Source organism: Psammomys obesus, unplaced genomic scaffold, assembly GCF_907164565.1.
Source record: "Psammomys obesus unplaced genomic scaffold, mPsaObe1.curated_primary_1811, whole genome shotgun sequence".
Taxonomy (NCBI): Eukaryota; Metazoa; Chordata; class Mammalia; order Rodentia; family Muridae; genus Psammomys; species Psammomys obesus.
This window is the reverse complement of record NW_026592238.1, coordinates 14,882-31,013: the sequence shown is the minus strand read 5'-3', so window position 1 is coordinate 31,013 and position 16,132 is coordinate 14,882. Positions and strand designations below refer to the sequence as shown.

The 16,132-nt window shown below is 51.3% G+C and overlaps 2 protein-coding genes across 3 annotated transcripts; one reads left to right on the top strand and one right to left on the bottom strand.

Moving 5' to 3' along the window:
• The first annotated feature begins 354 nt into the window (after positions 1–354).
• Positions 355–3,017, top strand: LOC129681186 (gamma-tubulin complex component 6-like). Its single transcript, XM_055613070.1, has 10 exons — positions 355–460; positions 667–722; positions 863–1,016; positions 1,104–1,272; positions 1,352–1,493; positions 1,712–1,906; positions 1,984–2,116; positions 2,187–2,400; positions 2,475–2,674; positions 2,759–3,017. The coding sequence occupies exons 1-10, from the start codon at positions 430–432 to the stop codon at positions 2,845–2,847; spliced, it is 1,383 nt and encodes a 460-aa protein (XP_055469045.1). The 5' UTR covers positions 355–429; the 3' UTR covers positions 2,848–3,017.
• Positions 2,915–13,983, bottom strand: Selenoo (selenoprotein O). Of its 2 annotated transcripts, none has more exons than XM_055613068.1 (9): positions 13,411–13,983; positions 10,228–10,431; positions 8,529–8,709; positions 7,074–7,204; positions 6,266–6,546; positions 4,493–4,637; positions 3,833–4,018; positions 3,528–3,684; positions 2,915–3,437 (listed from the first exon to the last, which is right to left on the bottom strand). In XM_055613068.1, exons 1-9 carry the CDS (start codon positions 13,965–13,967, stop codon positions 3,273–3,275), a joined length of 2,007 nt encoding a protein of 668 aa, XP_055469043.1. In that variant the 5' UTR covers positions 13,968–13,983; the 3' UTR covers positions 2,915–3,272. The 2 variants fall into 2 exon arrangements, with proteins under 2 accessions (XP_055469043.1, XP_055469044.1); XM_055613069.1 differs by having other exon boundaries at positions 3,282–3,437.
• Positions 13,984–16,132: the final 2,149 nt, after the last annotated feature.

Here is a 16,132-nt window from a genome sequence, read left to right as displayed (position 1 = left end):
GAAGTGGCTCCTTCTAGACCACGCTGGAATGTCCACGGACATGTGTCCGATGCTAGCATCAAGGTTGGGGAGAATGTGTCAGAAGTGGCTCCTTCTAGGCCACGGTGGAGTGTCCATGGACACGTGTCAGAGGCCAGTATCAGGATTGGAGAGAACATGTCAAATGTGGCCCCTCAGACTCATGGATGTACTCAGCCTTCTTTGATTCTGGAGGAGCCCTTGCCAGAAGCTGAGCCTGACCCACTGGGACCCCATGGGTGCTCCTCTGCCTGTGTGTCCCAGTCAGTCCTTAGTGTGGAAGCACAGAGCTCTGCTTTAGCATGTGTGCCACAACTACTTGAAGAAACGAAGCCTACCACCTGTCCTGGCCCTGGCAGCACAGAGGAAGGCAGCCTACAGACCACACCCCCTATTGTGGCTGAGCCTAGCATGCTGGGAAATGGCATCCTTGAAGAGACAGGTCAGAGTGGGCAGTGATGGGCAGTTTGGGACCATCGCACCCTCCAAGGCATTGTCAAGCTGTCTCCTGTGATCCTTGTCTGTCAGCCAGGATTGAGTTGTTGCTGTGGAGGTTCCTCCTGGAGGGGTTCTCTGGGTCAGCCTCACTGTTTCCTCAAGCAAGTACTGGGTGCTAATGTCCCTTCTACCCATTTTTTGTCTATCCAGGCCCAGGAAGTAGGGATGCTGAAGACCTCTCTTCAAATTTGCCTCCAAGCTCACAGGTTGGGAGCATGCAGGGAATATCACCATGTGTGGTTCCCATGTACCCATTTCCTTCTTTTCAGCACAAACAGGGGTGGGGGCCAGGGAGTAGTGTACTTTGCAGGGATGCAGTTCTTTAAGGTTGGCCTCTTTTTAAAAGGACGAGACCGCTGTTCCCAGCAGCCCGGGCCCTTGTGAGGAGGTCTCAGGCACAGAGGCTGAGGCTAGACGATGGGGCAAGGAACAAGCCTATCTGGCAGACCTCGCCAAGTTATACCACCTAGAGCAGTATCCGGACAGCTACGAATCCATGTGTGAGTGGGCCAGCTACAGTGGGCAGCTGAGGGTTGGGGGTGCTCTGGGCCGGTTCAGCTTCAGCAAGTCTGTTTTGTTTCCCACAGCAGAGCCTCCTGTTGCTCATCTGGTACACCACATGCTTCCCCGGGCCTTTGCTTTCCCTGTTGACCCCCAAGTTCAGTCCGCACTAGATGAGACTGCGGTGCAGCTAAGTGAGCTGCTGACGTTGCCTGTACTTATGAAGCGCTCCCTCATGGCACCTCTGGCTGCCCAGTGAGTGCTGCCACCTGCCCAACTGCAACCGCCTGTTAACTCCTGCCTGCCATGCTAACTTCCGGCTTCCCTCCACCAGTGTCACCTTGGTGAACAAAGCTGCAGTTGACTACTTCTTTGTGGAGCTGCACCTGGAGACACACTTTGAGGCACTGCGGCACTTCCTGCTGATGGAAGATGGAGAGTTCGCCCAGTCCCTTAGTGACCTGCTCTTCGAGAAGGTCACTCTAAGATGTGGAGTTGGGATCAGGCCGGCCAGTAGAGGTGTCCTGGATAGGATGTGGGTGGCTGTTGGACTCAGGTCCTGCCAGCCATGCCATAGTCCCTAGCAATATGGTGATATAGTACTGCTTGGGCAGAACTTGGGTTGCTGGGCAAGTAGGAGGGGCAGGGCATAAATGTGGGACTCCTTGGAACATTTTTTTCTTCACTTCCTTAGCTAGGGGCTGGGCAGACGCCTGGAGAGCTGCTCAACCCATTGGTCCTTAACAGCATCCTGAGCAAGGCACTGCAGTATAGCCTCCATGGAGACACTCCCCATGCTACCAACCTGTCCTTTGCCCTCAAGTACCTGCCTGAAGTGTTTGCCCCTAATGCCCCTGATGTGCTGAGCTGCCTGGAGCTCAGGTACAAGGTCAGCAGTGTCCTGCCCTGGGTGTAAAGGGGAGGCATGTCCTAAGCTGCAGATACTAAGAGGGGCTTCCTGGACAGGTTGACTGGCCCCTCAACATTGTTATCACCGAGAGCTGCCTGAACAAGTACAGTGCTATCTTCTCCTTCCTGCTGCAGCTGAAGCTCATGATGTGGACACTCAAAGACATCTGCTTCCACCTCAAGCGCACAGGTGAGGCCTAGCCTAAGTCCATCCCATGTGTGGCTTCAGGCTGCCACTCACCCTCCATCTTCTTCCCCAGCCCTAGTGAGCCACACAGCTGGCTCAGTGCAGTTCCGACAGCTGCAGCTATTTAAGCATGAGATGCAGCATTTTGTGAAGGTCATCCAGGGCTACATCGCTAACCAGATCCTGCATGTCAGCTGGTGTGAGTTCAGAGCCCGCCTAGCTGTAGTGGGTGACCTGGAGGAGATCCAGCGGGCCCATGCTGAGTACCTGCACAGGGCTGTTTTCAGGTGAGACAGGCACCTGGACTTGGGTGTGCCCAGGTCAGGCTGGGCAGACCACCAGCAGCTCTACCCTCCACTAGGGGCCTACTGACAGAGAAGGCAGCCCCAGTCATGAACATCATCCATAGCATCTTCAGCCTGGTGCTCAAGTTCCGAAGTCAGCTCATCTCTCAGAACTGGGGCCCAGCTACTGGTCCCCGTGGGGCCGAGCACCCCAATTTCCCACTCATGCAGCAGTCCTACAGTACCTTCAAGTACTACTCCCACTTCCTCTTCAAAGGTGAGCCCTCTTGGTGGGCTGGGCTGCTGGAGTGGGCAGGGGCAGGGTGGGCAGGAGCCTGAGAGTTGGATGCCTCTCCAGTAGTGACCAAGCTGGTGAACCGCGGCTATCAGCCCCACCTGGAGGACTTCTTGCTTCGCATCAACTTCAACAACTACTACCAAGATTCTTGAGGACAGACAGGATCGTGGTGTGCATGCCTGTTTGACCTGGCTGGGGCTCGAGCAGTGACCACAGATAGACCTATAAAGGCTACTTTATTCAGAAGCCTGGGACATTCAACAGGTATCAGGCACAGACCCTGCCCTTTGGGGCAAGATGCACAAATAGGTCACAAGCCTTACTTCGCCCTGTTTGTGTTACTTATAAGCATAAGACTGATATCCTGGCATGAAGTGCTGTGTGCTGGGAGCATGTTGAGGGCTAGGCGAGGTCAGTACTGCTAAGACGGTAATCAGACAGAGATGGGTCAGGTTTGACTGGAGACCTCTGCCGTCATGGAGAGACTGTGAGGGCAGGCATCGAAGTGGTCTCAGCAACTTAGCAGCACTGGGGTGGCCTCGGGAGACTCCAGACTGGTGGAGCACGCCCGAGGCCTTTATGAGGATCATGTTACACAGAGTTCTGCTGCCCAGAGTGGTGGCCTGCTGCTATAGGAACACTGCTCATCAGCGGTCCTTGCCCCTGCCTCAGGGCTTGTGGCCTCAGTGGCCGCCTCTTCCCTTTGGTAAGGAGACTCGAGCAGCTTCAGCACACGTCGCACCTAAGACAGCAGGTGAGAAGAACTGGGTGAGGGGTGTATTTAATGATAGGCCCCTGGGAGGAAGGGGGACAAGCAAAGACGTGTGCTTGCCTCTGAAAAGTCTCCGTTCTCAGCAGCTTCAATGGCATTCTGTGCAATATAGTTCCTTAGGACGTACTTGGGGTTATTGGCATGCATGATGCGCACACGTTCTGCCTGCCAGGCAGCAGTGTCTCCAACACCCTCCTTCTCTTTGTCCAGACGGGTTCTGGAATCAGAACAAATTCCTAGCTAGTTTTCCCCAAAAAGAATAGCATATTCCATGCCTCCCAATTACAGGCCTTCTGCAGCCACCAACTGCTGTGGCTATTGTGTCAAGGAGGCAGTACAGACAGACGGTCCTGGAAGCTGCCTACCTGTACTCCTGGAGCCAGGTTTTCCAGAGGTCTGTGTTCTTGAGCTGGAGCTCAGCGGGGCTCAGCTGTTCTAGCCGTGACTGATGCTCCACACGCTCTAGCTCCTTTGTGATGTTTGCTTGAGTGCCGATGAGTGCAAAGAGCTGTGGGTTTGACTGTGCAAGCATCAGCATCATAGAGAGCTGCCTGCAGGGAGGGTGGTATAAGAAGTACCTCAGCCAGGAGCAGCCACGTGACTCAGGTGCTGAGGCAATTTGCAGATTGCTCCCTTCCCATAACACTGCAGTTAGGCAGGGACCATCTACCTGGGTGTGGTTCTACCAAATCTCAAGTGCGATTTCCTCGGGGTGGTTACTGCTCCATTCCCCACTAAATTCCTTTTTGCACAACCAGCCTCTGGATCACTTATGAAAGCCGTAAGCTACTACCACCATTCTCCACACCTCCTCTTAGCAGATCTATAGGAGGTGGTGTAGGGAGGGGCACACCAGTCCATCTGTGTCCTGCTTTCTTCCTGTTGGTGCCCTGGTCCTCAATGCTGCAGAAATGTGACACTGCATTTCATACCCAACAATGAGGTAGCTGTGAAGGACTCTGGCTGGCTGTCTCCAACCTCCCTGCTGCTCCCCTTCTGAAAACAAATTCTGAGGGTGGACTCACCTGGGATCCATCTGGGGTCGGAAGGCAAGTCTCAGCTCTTCTAGAGAGGCGCACTGGGAGGTCAGCCTGGTTAGAAACTCTGCCGAGTCTGACGGTTCAGCCGGGAAGGAGCTCAGCACATAGAAGGTGTTCGTGAAGTCAGCACCTGCAAAAACGAGCTGCTCAGGCGCGGGGAGGCCGATGCTAGGTAGCTCACTCCCAGCCATTTCCTAAGCCACGAACGCGTCTCTTCCTAGTCCCTAATAGTTCACCTGAAAAATGGACTGACAATGGCAAAAACCAAGGCTAGCATGGGGCCCTCAGTCACAGTCTTCCCTAGGGCACCTTGACACCCTGTATCTGTCAGCCTGACCTGGCATTCATCTTCATCTGGAACCATGCAGCCTAAGCAACATATAAAGTAAATGCCAGATGACGGCTTCGTGGATAATGGTGCTTGCTGCCACGTGTACTGGCCCAAGCTGGATCTCCAAGACCCGTGTCCTGGAAAGAGCCGGTTTTTGCAAGTTGTACTACTTGTACCATGTATGCTATAGCGTGTATGCACATACAATAATTTTTTTTTCTCTTGGTTTTTCAGGGGTTCTCTGAGTTCCAGGCTGTCCTGGGACTTGCTCTGTAGACCAGGTTGGTCTTGCATTCACAAACTTCTGGGATTAGAGGCAAGCATCACCACCACTGGGCAAATTTCTTAAAATTATAAAATGAGGCTGGGCTGTGGTGGCATATGCCTTTAATCCCAGCACTTGGTAGGTACAGGCAGGTGGATCTTGAGTTTGAGGTCGGCCTGGTCTTGAAAAACTAGAATTAAAAAAAGAACAAAAAAAGCACAGAGAAAACTTGTAGGAATCAGTTGTAACCAAAAATGGATTACCCACCTCTGTAAAGGAGAGGCAGACTAAGAGATGGAAACAAAGAGGCGCTGCAGCCCCACTGTTTTCTATAAAATGCCTGCTTTACACTTAAAGTGTGTTGAAAATGAAAAGATAAAAACCATCTATGCAAATAGGATCTAAAGAGGCTGGGTACTTGCAATGCCCTCAATGCCAGCAATAGGCATGTCTCTGAGTTCAATGCCAGCCTGGTGTGTGCTCAGTTCCAGAACAACCAGAGCTACATAGAGAGACCCTATCTCAAAAAAAAAAAAAAAAAAAAAAAAAAACAGCATTCAGGAGGCTGATGCAGGAGGAGCACAAGTTCAAGGTCAGCATGGGCTAGAATGTTTTCAGACAAAAAGTTCACAATTCTAAGACCAGGAACAAACCAAAGATGCTCATTTTAGCCACTTCTCACTACAGTTGAATCCAGAGCAGTCAGGGGTAAGCTAAATAATGATCTACTAATCCCATTAACTGTGTGCTCATAAGAACTGAAAGCAGGAATGCAAACCAGTAACTATATACATTTTCAAAGCAGCACTATATACAACAGCTAAGAAAACCCAAGGGGAGCATTGCCATAGAACTGGATGGTCAGCATCAAAAATGGAAGTTAAACTCAGACATATGCTACAACATGGAAGAACCTAGGGATCTTCTATAGAGTGAAACAAGGCAGTCACAGATGAACGCTACGGAGTTTCTCTACTGAGGTTCCTAGAGTGGTCAAACACAGAAAGCAGAATGGTGTTGAGGGAGGTAGATGGAAAATTATTTACAGGAGACAGAATTTGAGTTTGGGAAATGGGAATGCCCCAATGCTGCTGAGATGTACCCTAGAAACGATAAAAGGGAACACAGTATTTATCCACAGTGATAGGGCTCAGTGGCTCACCAGTCAGATGCATGGTCTCCAGAAGCCTGGCCACAAGTGTGCCGTCTTCTTCCTGTTCCACTCTAACAAGCCCCAGCTTCTTACGCATCTTCTGTAGATAGTGCCTCTGGAACTCTCTGTCAAACTCCTCTGCTATGATGGCCTCACCCAGCTGAAGTGGCAGCTCAGGCTCCAGGGCTTCTGCCAGTTTCCGCAGGTTCCACTTACAGACCTGGGGCTGCTTACTGTACGTATAGCGCCCAGCATTGTCAGAGGCATTGCAGACATGGTCAGGCTCATACCTGCCACACAAAGAAGTGCGGTCAGAGAGAGCAGGCTGCTGGGGAAGATTGGTGCTGTCAGGTCCTATGGGCCCAGGCCAGGAAGATACAGAGTGGCTGTACTTTCTTCTGCCTCAAGGCCAGAGAGGAAGCTCCTTGAGACACAGACTACCTTAGGCTTGCTTACCACCTGCCTCTGCTCCACTCTACACTCTTGACTCCTTTGATTCACTTACAGCCTGGTACTGGCGTGAGATGTTCTAACATGCTACAGTGTCACCCTTTTTTGTTCAGAACACTCTAGGGAGGCTAAATATGATGGCACACTCATATACTCCTATCATTCAGGGACCTGAGGCAGGAGGATCACAAGTTCAAGGTCAGCCTGGATCACGTAGTGAGTTCCAAAAAAGCTTGATTTCTGCTTGTAGGAATGTCTGAACAGAGGCTACTGGGAATGAAACACTGAAGAAGAGCAGCACACAGGCCCCACTGTTTCTTTCCCATACCCATGTCTGCCCTATCACCTGCAACTCAAGTGGCATTACCTGTCCAGGAAGCCGAAGGGTCCATAGTCAATAGTGAGCCCCACAATGCTCATGTTGTCAGTGTTGAGCACACCATGGCAAAAGCCAACACACTGCCACTCGGCCACCATCTGTGCTGTTCGTCGTGTCACCTAGAGCAGAACAGGCTCTGGTTGTTCCCTCCCCGTGGGCCCCTCTACACCCATCTGCCCTTACTCATGCCACAACACTCAAGTGCATCTCTTGGATGCCAGTGGCCTTTCTGTGAGTGGTTCTCAGTCCAGGGTACTCTGAAATCCCTTTATGACTTAGTGTTTCAGAAGTACGTTTTGGGTGAGTTGTTTAGGAGGACCTAAGTCCCATTTCCACCACCAATCTTTTATATGCTACCAATTTTGGGTAAACGCTAAAAGCCAGCAACACAGACCAAGTTCCCGGAAGAAGACCTGATAACAACACGGGGGAAAGTTACACACTGTCAGGTACACCACTCCAGGTTGCTGTTCCTAGGCCCTGTTATTCCATCTCCATACTGGGTGCTTTAGGACCATGCCACCATTGCACACTCAGTGACCCAATCAGAAGCAGCGCCTGAACATAAGGTTCCAGTGTGGCTTGGAGAACAGCAGCCCCCACTGCCCAAGCAAGTGGCCTTTGGTCCTCACCTCTGAAGAAGCAGAGGAGCTCCTTGGGCCCAGGTGGTATCCTCCCAGTTTCACTAACATAGACAGAAGCTTAAAGGGACAGTAAGCTGACCAGATCAGCTACCTGTTTCTGTGTGAGCATAAAGCTGAGAGCCTCAGAGCTCCCCCTGCTGTTCTGTGGCTGTGCTATACCACATACCCAGCAACTGAGCTAGAAGTGGGAAAAAGCCCTGTGGACACATGCTTGAAGTATTCTGCTGACCAGCAATGACTTGTATTCTAGTCCAAACCACACAGAAACAGGGAGAGTCCACATCTCTTCTCCCCAAATCAAGATACCAGGTAGGTGTGCTAAATTAAGGCCATTGACCCATGTGATAGGCATCCAGAATTCACCAGTGCTTTTGTCCATGTGTCTTCCAAGACTATCTGGGTTTCCTGGTTCTTGTAGCTGTACACAACCAGGTGTCTTAATGTCAAATTATCAAAATGCCCTAGCGTATGGGGTTGGTGACACATGCCTTTAACCCTAATACTCAGGAGGCAGAGGCAGGTGGATCTTCATGAGTTTGAAGCCAGCCTGGTCTACACATGCCAAGTTCCAATCTAGCCAATGCTACTTAGAGTCTCAAAACAAAAAAGCTCTGGTACCTCCAGGCTGCCCAGTTCAAGAGACTATGGGGAATGATAAGCCCTGGACACAGGAGCAAGGAGCAAAAAAGGACAGGGATACCAGATAAAAGCCTTTGTCCCTGGCCATAGTGACCATATTTGGCAACAAGGAGAAGTCAACCGTGGCCAATGGGGGGGCCGGTGGGAAGCCTCTGCCTACCTCTCTGAAAAAGGCAGCGTTCCTCTGCACGCTGTCACAGGTATGGGCAGCCTGGATTTCAGGGTAGAAAGAGCTGATCACATAGTCAAGCATCTGGACTCGGATATCATTCCGCCCCATGCTGGGGCCTGCGCGCCCTGTGTGCTCATCAGGAGGCTTAAAGATTTCAAAGGAGCCGAACCTGCAGGAAAGACCGCAGCACACAATAGGTCAGACAGACCCCACCCCCTGAGAGGAAAAAAAAAGCAGCGTGGCTTCAAGGTCTTGTAGACCTACAGTGGAAAAGCACGCTGACTAGCCGAGCACTGCCAGATCTCTTGAGTGACATGACACAAGTTTGGGCCACTGTTAGCCAGGGAGTCTCCTGGTTCCCAGATCCTTGGAGGCTCATCAGGTCAAGAAACCACCACGACTGTCTACTTTGCCAACTCCAACTCCACACAGGGTTTTGTGAGGACAAGCAGGAGAAGGTACCATACAGAGAATGTACAAGTCTCTGTCTCAGCAGGTTGGCTGTCCTATAAGGGACATCAGTCATGTATGAAGCCTTTTAAACATTTATGTTTTGATTTTTTAAAAAGATTTATTTCTTTTATGTATATGAACGCTTTGTCTTCATGCACACTAGAAGGAGGAATCAGATGCCATTACAGATGGTTCTGAGTTACCATGTGGTTGCTGGGAACTCAGGACCTCTAGCAATCAGTGCTCTTAACTGCTGAGCCATCTCTCCAATCCCGATTTTTTTTTTTTTTTTTTGAAACAGGGTTTATCTGTGTAGTCCTGGCTATTCTAGAAGTCCATTTGTAGACCAGGCTGACCTCTAATTCAGAGATCCACCTGCCTCTGCCTCCTGAGTGCTAGGATTAAACGCATGCACCATCATGCCAGCTGACTTTTTTTCTTTTTAATTGTGACTGGGTTGACACTGGCAATCGGAAGCCAGGGGACTGTACAAGGCACAGGATGGCCTCTACTCAAGAGTCAAGTTAAGGGAAGGCCTCTGGAGTGCAGTAGTTACCATTTTTGGCCCCTCTGCATCCCCCGGCGGCCAGAGAAAGCCAGAGAGCAACACTGGGTCTTGTGTGGGGTGGGTGGTGAGTGTGAGATAACCGATGAGTCGTTAGATCACACTAGCCACCTCCTGGTAGCTCCTTATTCAGATAGCCCCTGAAGTACTGGACACCAAGCTAAGGTGAGGACAAAGACAGGAGTCGGCCAGAAGGACTAGGCTAATGAGTGAGTAACTGGATGATTAAGAAGGAAACTCCAGGGGGCTGGAGAGATGGCTCAGAGGTTGAGAGTGCTGGCTGCTCTTCCAGAGGTCATGAGTTCAATTCTCAGCATCCACATGGTGGCTCACAACCACCTATAATGAAGACTGGTGCCCTTTGCTGGTGTGCAGGTCTACATGCAGGCAGACATTGTATACATAATAAATAAATAAATCTTAAAAAAACAAAAAACAAAAAAAACCCCGGAAACTCCAGGAGCCCACTTATGAGGCCATTTCCTTATGAGGCAATTCTGGGTAGCTGTTGGCCAGGGGCATCAAGAGGCACTTGGGGCTAACTCCTGCCCCCTGCCAGGTGCTGTTGCTTGCTCAAGAACTGGGCTCAAATTCTGGCTACGCAAGCATGGCTCTTCTATGATCTATAAGCAAGTGCATGTAGACAGGCCTAATGGACCCCAGCATTACCTTATGAAAGTGGGAGCTATACGCAACACAACTGTGCACTTTTCATATTTTGGATTACCATCATAGAATACGTCTCGCATCACTGTGGACTCAGACGTGACGCAGGCCCCGGCCCTCGTGGTGGGGATCCCCAGGTGAAACATGGCTTCACTGCACAGGAACTCACGGATGCTTGACCGCAGGACTTTGCGACCATCGGCCTGTCTGAAATCGAACACAGGCCAAGAAGCCAGTCAGGCAGAGGCTATTCCAGCCCAAGTTTCCCAAGAGCTTTGGTGTGGAAGTCATGTGACTAAGGCCTGGTGACGAGTTGCTCCCCCGCCCCACCCATACCTTCACACCTGCAGTCTTGTCTTCGTAAGTGTTTTACGAACAATACTCCTAAAATAATTAATGCATACACACGCACCAGCACTATCTGCAGTAAGAAAAAGTGGAAACCCACCCTGAGCGGGCAGGTACAGAAGCACAAGCTCACCAGTAAACTGTTACTTGGTTCTCAGAGAAGGACACAAGCTGTTCCAAACCCAAAGGGCAGGCAGACACTGTCAAGGCAGCGTAGTGGGTGGTGCTGGGAGAAGCAATTGCTGGCCATGCTGCACATGCCATACCCCTAAAGGAAACAAAACTGCATGGCTACATGTCTACGGCTGAGTGACAGACCCGGTAGGGGCTCTGCCACCAGGCACAGGGATCTAGAGATGGGGCAAGAAAGATGAATTCTATGGGTAGTTTGCACCGCTTCAACTCTTCCCACACACTGGGTCTGTTTTGTTTTTAGGAGAACACAGTATATTATTGGGAGGCCAGCACAGTGGCTGCCTGAACAGGCCGCAGCGGTAGCCCTTCTTTGCAGGAGGGGCACCCTGGGTACCCTAACCAATAGGGCCACTGCCTGAAACTGATCAAGCCAATATGCTTTGTACATACAGCCCTGTCATCTCAGTGCATGGAAGACAGAAGGATCAAAGGTTTAGGACCACGCCTGGTATGGAGGCATGTGTTTAATCCAAGCCCTTGGGAGGCAGAAGCAGATGGATCTCTGTGAGTTCAAGGCCTGCCTGATCTATGCCGCAAATTCAAGAACAGCCAGGACTATGTAGTAAGACCATGTCTCAAGAAGCACAACATAGTCTATTCTAATCTGGTTAGAATCTAGTAAATGTGATCTTAAGAGACAAGCCAGCTGGTCTGTAAGCTCTCTTCTGCTGCAGGATATCTGAGCACACTGTGAACCCCCAACATTGTGTTGTTTACTGGAAAAACCTGTTTCTAGTTGTGGTGTGGCTCAGCCCTAGCACACAGCTTTAATAAAAGAGCATTTTTTTAAAAAAGAAAATACTTTTTAAATTTTTGTTATTCTTATTTTACATACATTGGTGTTTTGACTACATGTCTGTCTGTGCGAGGGCATCAGATCCCCTGCACGAGAGTTACAGACGGTTGTGAGCTGCCATGTGGGTGCTGGGAATTGAAACCTGGTCCTCTGGAAGAGCAGCCACTGCTCTTAACCAGTGAGCCATCTCTCCAGGAACCAACCTAAGAGCTTTCTGATTGAGTATTGTAAACAGGATTAAATAAAGTTAACCCTAGGTCAAAAGGCAGTTAGCAACCAACTGACAGGGAGTGAACATAGGAAAAAACCAGAGAGTAATGTGAAGAAAGTAAAAGGGAGAGACGTTCAGATTGAGGGCTTTCTGAGGATTCTGGCTTTTCTGGGCAGGAAGGTTGGCTGCTTTGCACAGGACGGAGGCTCAGCAGTGGAGTTCTTGAGCCTACCCCAACAGCTGGTCTCAAAGCGCTGACATCCAAGGTGCAAGAAGCCACTTACCTAGCTTAGGGCTCTAGATGCCTGACCCCCACAACCACCTCTAACCTCAAGCCTTGGCAAAGTGTTGAGGTCAGAGACCCTGACACAAGTATGAGACCTAAGCAAGGGTCAAAGAGATCTCTGATGTAGTGGAAACATTTCAGCTGACCTCAGGTGTGGAAACACCAACTAAAAACAAGTCAAGTATAAAGCTGGATATGTGGCTCAAAGGTCGCCTAGGATACATGAGACTCTGGATCTGGTTCTCAGTACCTTGACAAAACATAACGAAGCCTTCCAAAGGCTTTTTTTTTTTTTTTTTTTTTTTTTGGTAACTGGTGAACATAAATCATCAAAATGCAAATTTAAGGCGAATCACAGGATGAGTGGACTCCAGACTGTGGGTGGCATCTGCTCTGAGAAGGTTGCTCCAGGTGATCCTCACTCAAGAGTGCCAGATGAGACCATAAACTTGGCTTGGGGCACAGACCAAAGGCTTGGGGGCAAGAAGACGAGGAAGAACCTATTATTCTGAGAATCTCATCTGAGAGATTAGGGCAGCTTGGTGTGTGTGTGTGGCCCGGGAGGTAGGGAGGGCCTGGTTTCTCCACTAAGGCTGGAGGAGGAGCAGATGAGGGGCAGATGTAGGCTCAAACCATAAGACCCCAACTTACTATTTAGACATCAAGTATGTAGTGAAAACCAGAAACAGAGCCCCAAAGAGCTGTCTCCACCTGGGTGGCAGGATGTGGATAACAAGAGTTTCTTTGGGCCTATCTGGATTTGGATCCAGGCCTGTCTTGAACCACCTGTGTACTCTCCATGGGAAGTACCCACCTGATAATTGTGTGTGTGTGTGTGCGCGGGCGCGCATGCCCATGTGCGCCTGCACGATTAGAATTGACCCGTTTGGGAGAATGATCACAGAGAAGGAGGGTATGACAACAGACTATTTACTAGATGGTGCAGACTGCTCACGTAATCACGGGAAAACAGGTTTGGACACGAGTGCAACCTCTGAAAACTGGTCTCTGGGCAAGCTGTTCAGCAAACAGTATCATTTGTGGAACTGGCTCCAAAGTTCGGTGTGTTTTTGACAACACAACGGACAGCCAATAGAAGTGTTTGCCACTCGGCCTGACAGTGTCAGCCAGAAAGTAAAGCCAACCCCTAACTTCCTGTTTTCTCTGGCTTGCCACCCGCCAGTTCCCTTCTTTGCCTTCCTCCACAAAACCCTTTGCAAAGAGCTCCAACTTGTAGGTCCTAACTCCTCCACGGGGCTTTTCTGGGCGTACAGATGCCCAACCCGGGCGAAAGTTCCGCTAAGCACCTCCCCGTTTCACCCACGTCCGGAAGCCCCCCGTGTTCCGCACCTGGAGAAGGGCGTGGGGCCGGCGCCTTTGAGCTGCAGCTCCCAGCGCTCTCCGGCCTCGGTGCACACCTCGCCCAGGTAGATGGCGGCGCCGTCGCCCAGCTGCCCGGCGAATTGGCCGAACTGGTGCCCACAGTAGCAGTGCGCGGCGGGCTCGGCGCCCGGCAGCAGCGCGTTGCCGCTGAAGAAGAGCGCAGCTTCGGCCTCCACCTCGGCCTCCTCGCTGGCCTCGAGCCCGAGCAGCGCCAGCGCCGGCTCCGACAGCGCCACGAGGCGCGGCTGCCGAAGCGGGGCGGGCCGTGCACGGCTGAAGCAGGCTCCGAGCACCGGCCGCGGGGTGGACAGGGCGTCCTCCGTCCCGGGCGGCAGCGTCTCTACCGGCAGCGCGCGCAGGGCGCGGTTGTCGAAGCGCAGCCCCGCCAGCCAGCGCGGTGTGACCTCCATGGCAGCAGCCCAGGCGGACCAGAGTGATGGCGACGGGAGCGCGAGGCACACACACGGCTGCCGGGTTCGGGCAGCCGCGAGCGAGGCCGCGAGCACGGCCCTTAGAGAGGCCATTCGCCGCGTCGCCGGAAGCCCGCTCGCCCAGACCGGAAGTTTTCCCCGCCCAATTATGGGCTTGCTGGTGGGGGTCACGCGCAGAAGCTTGGTTCTGATTGGTTGCCTCTGCAATTTGTCCACTTCTGCGCTCTGAGAAGTTGCAGGTGGAAGTGGGCCTGAGATGCTCTACTACCCCTGGCACCTGTGCAGCGGGCCAGCGGAGCTCTCACCCAGGTGACATGTGTCAGACCGGACTACTCCAAGTGGGTTTACAGGCTGAGTGACGTCCCTAAAAGACCCCCAGGGTGTTCTCAGCTAAAGGTGAAGCCAGGGTCATTCCCGGCCCCACGGGTACTATGGGTTTGACTGGTTCTGTCCATCACATGCATAAAAACAGATATTGAATCTTTGAGCTGTTTTATTCAGACAACCAAGAGTCTATGATCTTTAACAGCCCAAAGATGTGTCTTTCATTTATCTTTAGCCAGCAAATTATGTAGGTTAGTAAATAAAGGCAGTCAGTCGCCCCCCCCCCCCCCCCCCCCCCCCCCCCCCCCCCCCGCCCTCGGTTTTTTGAGACAGGGTTTCTCCGTAGCTTTGGCTGTCCTGGACTCACTTTGTAGATCAAGCTGGCCTCGAACTCAGAGAAATCCACCTGCCTCTGCCTCCCGAGTGTTGGGATTATAGTCTTGTCCCTCCTGTCTCTGATTTATGGTGTTGGTGCTTTCCTCATTGCAGACACCAAGGGCCAGATTACATTCTTCCTGAGCCAGCTGTTTAGATGAGTTCTATGCTTAACTCAGAGCACATTATCAATGTGTGTAGATTCCTTTTTACATAAAGGACAAATATGTTCTTAAATTGTAGACTATGCAGTGTCTTTCTATTAGGACAAATTTTCTCATTTGTTCTGCCCAGAGAAGGGCTAGAAGTCCTGGCAAAGTTCCTGGGATCTGTGGGACTCAATACGGGGACAATCTGGATCAACATTAGTACCAGGGCAAAGCCAAAGCAGAGATTGCACAATGGATTAGGCCAGGGGTCTGAGCCTACCTGGAACCTACAATGTGTGCTAGGTCCTCTGTCCCCAACTGCTTGCCTTTGGCACCGCAAGTCATTTTTTCCCCTGCACACAGCACTTCTCTCTGAAGTCACATTTCCTTATCTCTAGGTGGATATGGACCTTGATGATGGGAAGGTGGACAGCATCCAGTGCTCAGGAAACCTATTAGTCTCCAACAGGAGACTTTGAGCATGGACAAATGTACACATTCCTTCTTGGCTGTGTCTCTCTTCATTTCAGCCTCTGCCTTCAGTTCTACACCTCAAGAATTCATGTCTGGAACTTTCTCTGGGGCCACAGTGAGCTCCTAAAACTGCAATGAAGCTGGACATGGTGGCACACTTTTATCTCAGCACCCAGAAGGCAGAGGCAGGTGGACCTCTTGAGTTCAAAGCCAGCATGGTCTACAGATCAAGTTCCAGGATAGCCAGGGCTACACAAAGAAACCTTGTCTCAAACAAACCAATCCCCCCCCCCCCCCAAACAAACAAAAGCCTACAGTGAGCCTAGCTCTGTCCCTGGAATGGTGTGACTGCTAGCAAATCCCCTCCACGGGCGGTGGGATATTATGTCTCTTTTTTCTGTGGCAATAGGCCACCTCAGCCCTGGCCAGAGCATCTGTGTCCTTCCTGCTGCCACCAACACGGACTTCACTGGTTACCTTCAGGGTCTGCCCTCCTTTGACCTGGCAATGGTAACAAACTGTTTCAGCCCAAATGCTGCTAACATAGGCAAGAATCACCTACCTTAATGATATTCTGATCCAGCCCTATGCTCCTCCCCCTGCCAGGCAGTGAAGTGTGAACCGGAGGGTATGTAGGTGCTAAGTATACACACTTGGCTGGCACACAGATAACCTTGCTAAACTAGTGGGCACCAGGGTCCGGCCTGGAGACTGTGTTGGGGTGTGGCATATCCCCCTGGACGCAGGAGGACCCCAGCATCCTGCAGACCTGGGGCAGATGACAAAAGAGGAAGCCAGCCCCATCACCTGAGTCCCATTTCCACACACTTCACAAAGCGGGAGCTTCCAAAATTAACATTTATTTCTCTTTCTAGGGAATGAATCCACGAGTGTGAGACAGAAGTACACAGCCCAACCAGCCCCGTGTCCCCTGCC

Bases quoted from the DNA above. Each gene is read 5' to 3' on its own strand.
- LOC129681186 (XM_055613070.1), top strand. From the start codon at position 430: ATGCTGGGAAATGGCATCCTTGAAGAGACAG. The intron at 723-862 runs GTTGGGAGCATG...TCTTTTTAAAAG, and splicing joins ATTTGCCTCCAAGCTCACAG to GACGAGACCGCTGTTCCCAG. The intron at 1,907-1,983 runs GTCAGCAGTGTC...CTTCCTGGACAG, and splicing joins GCCTGGAGCTCAGGTACAAG to GTTGACTGGCCCCTCAACAT.
- Selenoo (XM_055613069.1), bottom strand. From the start codon at position 13,967: ATGGCCTCTCTAAGGGCCGTGCTCGCGGCCTCGCTCGCGGCTGCCCGA. The intron at 8,710-10,227 runs GTAATGCTGGGG...TCTTTCCTGCAG, and splicing joins ATAGCTCCCACTTTCATAAG to GTTCGGCTCCTTTGAAATCT. The intron at 7,205-8,528 runs GTAGGCAGAGGC...GTTCTGCTCTAG, and splicing joins ACGCTGCCTTTTTCAGAGAG to GTGACACGACGAACAGCACA.